General features: G+C 40.0%; 1 protein-coding gene across 1 annotated transcript; it reads left to right on the plus strand.

The window, feature by feature from the left end:
* LOC122905167 (olfactory receptor 2A1/2A42-like) lies at positions 1-942 on the plus strand. The gene has a single exon (XM_044246786.1). The coding sequence runs from the start codon at positions 1-3 to the stop codon at positions 940-942; it is 942 nt and encodes a 313-aa protein (XP_044102721.1).
* Positions 943-10,100: the final 9,158 nt, after the last annotated feature.

Below are 10,100 nucleotides of genomic sequence, written 5' to 3' on the forward strand. Positions count from 1 at the left end.
ATGGAGAAAAATCAAACAATGGTTACAGAATTCATCCTACTGGGATTTCGTCTTGGTCCGAAGATTCACATATTCCTTTTTGGGCTCTTCTCCCTGTTCTATGCCTGCACCCTGCTGGGGAATGGGCTCATCCTGGGGCTCATCTCGCTGGACTCCAGACTGCACACCCCCATGTACTTCTTCCTCTCCCACCTGGCCATCGTCGACATAGCCTATGCCTGCAACACTGTGCCCCAGATGCTGGTGAACCTCCTGAAGCCAGACAAGCCCATCTCCTTTGCTGGCTGCTTGACACAGACCTTTCTCTTTCTGACTTTTGCTCTGACAGAATGTCTTCTCCTGGTGGTGATGTCCTATGATCGGTATGTGGCCATCTGCCACCCCCTCCGGTATTCCGCCATCATGAGTTGGAGGGGCTGCTTCACCCTAGTGACGACCTCCTGGGCCTGCGGCTCCCTGCTCGCCCTGGTCCATGTGGTTCTCATCCTGAGGCTGCCCTTCTGTGGGCCTCATGAAGTCAACCACTTCTTCTGCGAAATCCTGTCTGTCCTCAAGCTGGCCTGTGCTGACACGCAGCTCAACAAAGTGGTCATCTTTGTTGCCTGTATGTTTATCTTAGTCGGGCCCCTCTGCTTGGTGCTGGTGTCCTACTCACGCATCCTGTTGGCCATCGTGAGGATCCAGTCCGGAGAGGGCCGCAGAAAGGCCTTCTCCACCTGTTCCTCCCACCTCTGTGTGGTGGGGCTCTTCTTTGGCAGCGCCATTGTCATGTACATGGCCCCCAAATCCCGCCACCCTGAGGAGCAGCAGAAGATCCTTTTCTTGTTTTATAGTCTTTTCAACCCTATGCTGAACCCGCTGATCTACAGCCTGAGAAATGCTGAGGTCAAAAATGCTCTGAGAAGAGCCATGTGCAAGGAAGGTCCTTCCCAATTGGAATGACATTGAAATCACCAGCCTAAGTGTTTGATTGCTGCCTGAATCCAGAAAATTTCACTTCTCTCATCTTAGATGTGTCCAAAGGACACAAGAGCAAGACTTCCCTCTTCCTTTGAATGAAAAATTTTAGATATGTTACATTCATTGATTATCTTGCAAGTGTGATTTTATCAGATATGATTTTTTTCTTTTGTTGCTCATTGAATTTAATATCTGTGATATTAAAAATTATTTTAATTCATTTTCTGGGCCCCAGAAGTTGAATACACTATATCTACCTCTCTAGCCTAAGTATTTAAATTCACTAACTGCATGTATCATAAGGTTTGGAAGAAAAAAAAAAAAACCTGCCATGAAGAACAGTCATCTCCCAAACCCAGAAGCATACTTGTCAATTCTCCTAAAATCATACTTGCCCTGTTAAAGATAACTGTTAAAGGATAACTCAGAGAGATAGGTATTTAGCGTGTTGCCTGATGGTGAGAAATTTGGGATGAAATTATTGATTCAGGGAGTAAATGAGCAGGCTGAGTGAAGGATCAAAATTAATGTAAAATATATAGGACAAAGGAGAGAAGAAGAAAAAAAATCTGTAGACAACATGAGAACAGTGTCACAGCTTCAGAGATAAACTGATTATTAGTAGCTAGCAGAGGAGCCAAACTGGCCATTCTTTCCATGAACAGGCTGATAAGAGGTATCAAAGAATATAATTTGGGCTTTTTGTGGATTTTTCAGAAACTTTTGAGTGTTGATCTATAAGTGATGTAGATATGCAGACTATCTCGATATGTAGTTTTCTGGTTATAGTGTAGTTGGCTGTTCCATTTTGGTATTGGATTGATTTTTACTGATTCATTCTACAGTACAGATCCAATGATGAGGAGTGACTCCTATACATTTCAGGTGGCTTTGTAGGCTGTTACTTTAAAGATCCATCCTTTTAAAAATATTTTATTTATTTATTTGAGAGAGACGGGGACAGAGAGAGAGAGAGTGCAAGTGGGAGTAGGAGCAGGGGGGCCTGATTCCAAGACAGATCATGACCTGGGCTGAAATCAATAGGGGGACACTTAACCTACTGACCCACCCCCCCAAGCACTCCTGAAATCGACTTTCTAACCCGTCTTGAGACTAGGATGCCCACTTGCATCCAGTCTTAATTACTCAACCCAATTCTTAATTATTATGCATGGGCAGCAGAGTTTACTGAATATAAAAACAAAATGGATTTTTATAAGAGTAACATTTTGGTTAATTGCTCTCCCAGTGCTATACACTGTGTATTGATAGCACTATCCACGTACCATCTCATTTAGTCATCATAACAAAGCCATGAAGAAGGTCCTATTATTACCCTGTCATATACCTACATACCAGAAACTAACAAATGTCAGGATTTTGCCTTGACGGTCTGACTCAGACAACAGTCTGTTGTGGTGAAATTAAGCCTCAGTACTTAACCACAGCAATGTGCATTGTCTATACCAACATCAGTGTCATCAATAAAGAACAAAGCCAAATTATCCCAAAGATAGATGCATTACATAAAGGAGGGTGTACTTCCAGCCTCATGTGCCACAATGAGCTGATCTGTGCTCTATAAGGCCTAGAAGATAAGATCATTTATGAGAACCGGATTGTCAAGGACAGTGACTCCTAAGATCAGAGTCACAAAAATCTTTGGACTTTAGAGGAACACAGAACATAAAGAAGGTGAGAATAAAGGCCGTTCTTACTGAGATTGGTGAGTTAGTTGAGCTAAAACCCAGAACCAATACACCAAGATAACAACACCATAATACCTCCCTCCCTCATATTCCCTCTCTCTTTCTCTCTTGGCCAGTCAGTGTACTTTACATATGTATTTACTTAATCCTCTGAACAGTCCTTTGAGGCAGAAAACAAGATCCCCACTTGACTTTAGGGAAACTGAAGTGCAGGAAGGTTGAGTAACTTGCCCATTATCACAGATGCTGACTGTCCAGTCCAGGATAGAACTGAGGCAATCAGATTCTTGACCTCATAGTCATAACCACTGGGTAACATGGCCTCTTTGGAGCTATCTGTGGATATAAGGGTCAGAGAAATCAAGGCAGTGAAACAAAACCAGTGACTAAGACCAAGTGATGGATGTCAGGCTTCAGACAGAAGCTTTCGTTTGCTGGAGGAAGCACCTTGACTGTAAACTGAAATGTAAATAGTGGGTGTGGTAACAAGGAAGAACTTGACTCTAAGGGTCAGAGATCGCGGAGGGCCCTGACCATGACCTGCACAGGGAGCAGAAAAGTGGAAGAGAAGACAGATGATTTGGTTTCACTTTGATGGAGTAGAATTAAGAATGGATACTTGATAGTATTTTATCTAAAGGAAACCTTTCCCAAGACAAAGGAATTTAGATTTCATTTTTGGTGTTGAAAATTGTTATGATCTTCCAAGAGGCATTTATAGAACATTGCTCAGGTAGGTCTCAAGTTTCTCAGGTAAGACAGGAGCTCCCCGAGACTGGAAACTGGAATTTGTTTGCCACTTCTTCATCCATACTAGCCTACTGCCTAGCCCTTAGGAGGCCCTCAGCAAGCACTGGTCGGGTACATTCACGAACCTTTATCAATTAACTACACAGTCTTCAACGTTAAACTATCTTAGGACTTCTACATTTTCCAAACTCCTCTTATTTGCAAAACAGAGTATGATACGAAATAACTACAACTAAAATTTACTTAGTAATGGCTATGTACCAGACACTATGTTAAATCCTGTAGATGCAATCCTCACATCAAAACTTTCAACTATTGTATTTTCATTTACAGAAGGGAAATCGAGTTCTGGAAAATCAAGTAACATATTCAATGTCATAAAAATATCAAGTAGTGGAATCAGAATTTAGAGCCAGTCAATCCAATCTAGATTGACTGTGAGTGATCTTTTTGTAAAGGACCTTTTTTTTTTTTAAGATTTTATTTATTTATTTGACAGACAGAGATCACAAGTAGGCAGAGAGGCAGGCAGAGAGAGAGGGGGAAGCAGGCTCCCTGCTGAGCAGAGAGCCCAATGTGGGGCTGGATCCCAGGACCCTGGGACCATGACCTGAGCTGAAGGCAGAGGCTTAACCCACTGAGCCACCCAGGCGCCCTATAAAGGACCTTCTGATGCTTAGGTCTTCAAAGGCTAGACGAGGCTCATGTCATAGTAATCAATAAATGCGGAGTTATATGTGATCATTTAGTCTAGACTACTATCCAAAAAAAAAAAAAGGTAGCATCATAAAATATGTAACTTAAATACAGCAGCCATTACCCTTTCAAAGTTAGACATCTTCTTGTCCTTTAGTCCCTTTTTGAATGCACTCAGTTCTTGCAAAAGTTTCTCCTTGTCGGATGAATATTAGTGATTAATTATGTCTCATTGGCCAGTGATTGCAGGGGAATTACAAACAAATTAGAAGTATTTCCTCCTTGTCATCATCAAGACAGCATGGTACTGGCACAAAAACAGACACATAGATCAATGGAACAGAATAGAGAGCCCAGAAATAGATCCTCCTTAATATATATTAAAAAAATAGTGTGTACATTCATGTCTATCATGTAGAACAGAGGATATGAGCCTTTTAAAAAAGAGCCAAGTTGTGAAAGCCTCTGGTTATACTACGCCAGGCGGTGCTTGCGCTCCTGAGCAGCTATGCAGAGGGTGTGAACACTCCCAGGTCTTGCAAGTTGGTGGAGAATTAGGGGTTGTACCTACTGAAAATGATAGGATGGGATGCTGTAGGTGAGAGCTAGTTCACAAGCCATTTAGAATTGGATTCCTCAGTGTCTTTGGCATGTGGAGTGGGCACTGAGAACCACTGACCTGTAGGACGATTGTTAAGGGTTGGTGTGCATACAAATTAAGGAAGATCTTCCAGAAATGCAGGCTATGAATGGGATGGGCAGAGATTTGCATTTCTTTTTTTTTTTATTTTTTAATTTTTTTTATTTTTACGGTGTTCCAAGATTCATTGTTTATGCACCACACCCAGTGCTCCATGCAATCCCGGCGCTCCTTAATACCCACCCCCAGATTTGCATTTCTAACAATCTCCTCTATCTTGCTGATGCTGCTGTAGACCACACTTTGAATATTAATGTGAAAGAGAAGCATTGTTAACTCTAGGGTTCTTAGGGAGGAAAAGGGAAGGAGAGTTGGAATGGGGTTGCGGGGGGATGTCAGAGTTCCGAAGTCTTCTCCTAGACCACACGGAAGTGTCGGCTTCCCTTCCTTCTTAATGAACTTTGACAAGACCACTGCTTCAATTTCATTTGGTTTTTTTATTTTGTTCTCCTTGCTTTTTGTTTGCTTTTAATTTGTGTAACACCATTGGGCCACGAGAAGATGTGCATTTGTTAGCACAGTCTGGTTTCACCCTCAAAAGCCTGGCTCAGACACAGGACATCCGGGTTCCTATTTCGGTTCTGCCAATCCTACCAGGTCACTGTGTGACCCTAGAAAAATCACTTAATTCCTCTGTGCATTGCTTTTTCCCACCAGTAAAACAAAATGTCCGACTAGATGATCTATAAATACTTCTAATTCTGTGCCTCTTTTCTAACCTTCTGGCATTTTGATTTTTTTTTTTTTCTCTTACTAGAAGACACAGTTAAATGGATTATTTTGAGAATAACTGAATACAATTAATTCCTGAACCTTGCACATAGTAGGAATTCAAAAGTAAACTCAAATAAATGAAGAGTTTGTATATACTAATGATCTTGGAACTATGGATGGTATAAGATATAGAGAATAAGACACATTCCATATGAACTGTCATCCCTTTAAAAAAAAAAAAAAAAAAAGGTTCGTTATCCTGGTTGGAAAGGATTAAGATTACTGTTCATTTGTAAAGGGTCCCAGATCTCTGTCTGGTGTTGAATAACTGGCATAATAATATTAAGAATTTGCATTTATTGATTGCTTATTTCACATCAAGTACTGTTCTATGAGGACACATTCATTAATATCCATCTAATCTTTACAAGAATTCCCAGAGATAAGCTTTACCATTAGAGTTCATTCATAATGAAAAAAATCCAGGCACAGATGTCAACACCTCAGGGGTCACAGAGCTAGTGTGTCAGAGCAAGACTCTCACCTAAGTGTTCCAAAGGCCAAAAACCATGTCTATAACTACTATGTGAGACTGTCCCCCGCATACAGCCTGAACTATGGAGCCCTGTCTAGCTACAATAAACTACAGCTCAAGAAAAATAAGACTGAATTTTTCACTGGCCTGAGAATTCATCCTAAGAAAGGGGATAACAGTATACCTAATATATTTTAAAATATATAAAACAGAAGGGTAATATACAAATCCATGAAAAAAGTGAACAAAAACATGTAGAATATTTATTATTTATTATTGACATGTTTATTTTGTGAAATAATGTAATTGCACAAAGAAACATGTTCAAGGATTTTGAATTGAAATTTATTCTAAAAAATTCCACATAATCTACAATTTATTAAGTTTGGACAAGTATATATGCAATATATTAAAAAGAACAAGTATTATCTATAATGGGCTACAGTAGAAATTGTTTATCAAATATAGTTGAATGAAGAAATTAAGTCATTTTTTTAAGGAGGGCATGTGCTGTGATGAGCCCTGGGTGTTATACACAACTAATGAGTCATTGAACACTACATCAAAAACTAATGTAGTGCAAAAAAAAAAAAAAAATACAAGTAAAAACAATTAAATTTAAAAATATTATTTTTCATTTTGTAGGAGAAACTTTTAGCTCTTCCTGAACTCATACATCTGTATGCATACACATGGGTACAATGGGTACGTGTGTGTGTGTTTTGTTTTTTGTTTTTTTTAAGATTTTATTTATTTATTTGTCAGAGAGACAGAGAGAGTACAGGCAGGCAGAGTGGCAGGCAGAGGCAGAGGGAGAAGCAGGCTCCCCGCAGAGCAAGGAGCCCGATGTGGGACTTGATCCCAGGACCTTGGGATCATGACCTGAGCCAAAGGCAGCAGCTTAACCAACTGAGCCACCCAGGTGTCCCTGTGTTTTTTGTCAATTTTACAGTGCACATGTACTGATAGAATTTTTTTTTTAAAAAAAAACTTACCTCAAGACACCTCTGGTCCCTTAAGTTCTCAAATATTTATCAATATACATCTTTCACATATCTTAGTGAAATCAAAAATTAAGCAATTAAAAGCAGTTTAGAATCTTGTTGGAATGTTAAATTGTACCAAGGCATCTCTGAAAATATCCTTTTTGTATCTATTTACTTCCTTGTTCAATATTACACTGTAACGTTTGGGTAAGGTAACCTATGTTATTAACTGAAATCATTTTGAATGAACAACCAAAATAACACGCAAAGTAAACTGTGATTCATCAGACTCTAAGACAAAACTGTCTGACATAAATAAAAACCCAATTTATTGTGCCGTAAGGAGATGCTCTTCACCATGTGAATTGATCTAGGAAGCTACTAATACTTTGGTTTTGGAGTTACCAGGCTTTTCCTCATTCTTTTTATCCCCACAATGTATTTATGGGCAAATAAATAAGGCCCCACATGAAAGTGATTTTACAGATCGAAAGTGTACTTCTCACTCATGTTAATTCCTATGCAGGTAAACGGCAGAGTCTGCCACGCAGAGACGCGGAGACCTCCTGTCCCATCACCCCACCAACCTCCTGGCCTTGGAGACCTTCACTTCCAGCCAGGGATGGGGAGAGCAGTTGTGCAGGACACACAGCCTGCTTCACACCCACCGCAGCCCTCCACGTGGAACACATCTTCTCTGCCTACGCTCCTTTTGCAAGAATGTGACTCCACCTCTCACCCCCACCCAGGTGAAGTGCATCCACGTGCAGACAGGCGCAGCCCCAAGACAACTGTGTATGAGGAAAACAAGACCACACCTTTTAAGGAGCTATGTGTTCCTTAAGATAACACTAGCAAATGACATAAATAATCTCTAAAAATTGCCCTTGTAAATTCTGCCTCTTTCTCATGTTGTTAAGGATTCCAAACAAAGTTCTGACCTTTTAACTCATAATTTGTTAAGAAATGCAACTGAGGGGCACCCGGGTGACTCAGTCGGTTAAGTGTCCAACTCTTGGTTTTGGCTCAGGTCATGATCTCAGGATCCTGGGATTGAGCCCTGCCCCTGGCTCCACGCTCAGCAGCCTGCTGAATGCTCACTCTTCCTCTCTTTCTGCCCTCCTCCCTGCTCATTCTCTCCCCCCGCCCAAATAGAAAAATAAATCTTAAAAAAATTTAAGAATTAAAAAGAAAAACAAATACAATTGAGAACATTACCATTTGCATTCTCTACCCATATATCTTTGTCAGGCCATCCTGAAAACGCATTCGCTCATGTCTTGTGCTTTGCTCACAAGCTTATTTTCTGCTTTTTGTGCAAAATATCTATTATGGTCATTGACTATCACAGACAGTTAAATCCACCCATTTTATGCTGATTTCTTTCTGTGTTACAGTCAAATGAACTCTTCCATCAACTTTGAGCAGGACTTGACTTTATGCATAAAAGGTACAAAGGTAAAGGTCCAGTGAACTCAAATGCCTGATGCCAGTAGATGTTTTCATCTCAATTAATCCTCACTGTGTTTTTCTGTATGTTAGTTCCTTTGTGTATTTATGTCATTGTTACTCTCTTTAAATAGCAAGCAGTATCAAGACAAAGTTATTCAGATTAATTTTACAGAATATTGACAATTTTGAGTTTTGAGATGTTGACATTTAGGTTCTTGAAGGATTTTCCTAAATGTTTGTTTATGTGATAACCCCAATGGTATACTACGGGAATTACTGGCTAACTTTTAATTTTTCATTTTTATCAAAATGTATATTTATAACCAATATTCCTAATGTGTTGATAACAGAAATATAGTCTCTGAAACCATGCCCTTCACGTCAGTGCTTGCTTATGAAAGTCAGTTTCCTGATTCCTGCACTCTGGCACATAAGGTAAACACTTGAGAGAATATCCATATCAAATAGGATCTGTCCGTTCTCTGTGTTATTTTCCTTTGTATAAATTTATATTTTGAATATGGTCCTATCTCACTCAGCCACTTTTAGAAGTTGTGCACAAGTTAAAAGTTGCGGCAGTTTGATACATAACGGAAAACATCTTATTTTAAGGTGATGCATTTCCTACATTTTAGTTTGTTTGGTATCATAAAATTTTATATTTAATTTCTTATGATTGTTTTAGTTAAAATTTTCTATTTTTGTACCCTAAAATGACTTCTTAAATTTTTTTATCTCATAGGTTCAAACTTTTTGAAATTTAATTTTTTCAGTGTTCCAAGATTCCTTGTTTATGCACCACACCCAGTGCTCCACGCAATCCGTGCCCTCCCCAATACCCACCACCAGGCTCACCCAACCCCCCAAAACCCTCCCCTCCAAAACCCTCAGTTTGTTTCTCAGGGTGCACAGTCTCTCATGGTTCTAAAATAACTTTTTGTTTAAAAAGACTTTATTTGAGAGCACTTGCAAGCAGTGGGGAAGGGCAGAGGGAAAGGAAGAATCAGGCTCCCGGCTGAGCAAGATGCCCAATGTGGGGCTCGATCCCAGGAGTCCTGGGATCCTGACCTGAGCAAAAGGCAGACGCTTAATGGATTGAGCCACCCAGGTGCCCCTAAAATGACTTTTTTAACTGATGTTTTCATAGTGCTGAATATAGAAAAACATGTCCTATTTTTTTCACAGGAGTTTTGTGTTTACATGAGTAAAAAAACAAACAAAATGGCTCACATTTTCTGTGTTCACCTGAGTGTGCAAAGAGAAAGAAGAAAGGATTCCAGTGTTCAAGGACTGCCTACTGCACACCAGCTTTTTTATATAATCAGGAGCAAAATTGCCGTGTCCCTGGATGGATATGTTGTTCCTCTCACAATGGACATGTGCAATTGGAGCACAGGTAAGCGTGTTCTCAAAACATGATAACCTGTGCAGGACTTTTCTCACGTTTCTGCCATAACCGCAGCAGGCTGAGGATCACACTACAGCAAACTCGTTTACTCGTAAATTGCACAGTTGCTTGATTTGAAATTTCTAGCCCTCCTATGCCTGCTATAAGAGAGAAAGAGAACGTGAGAACACCTTCCGCAGCAAGGATCTCC

Source organism: Neovison vison, chromosome 4 (assembly GCF_020171115.1).
Source record: "Neovison vison isolate M4711 chromosome 4, ASM_NN_V1, whole genome shotgun sequence".
NCBI lineage: Eukaryota > Metazoa > Chordata > Mammalia > Carnivora > Mustelidae > Neogale > Neogale vison.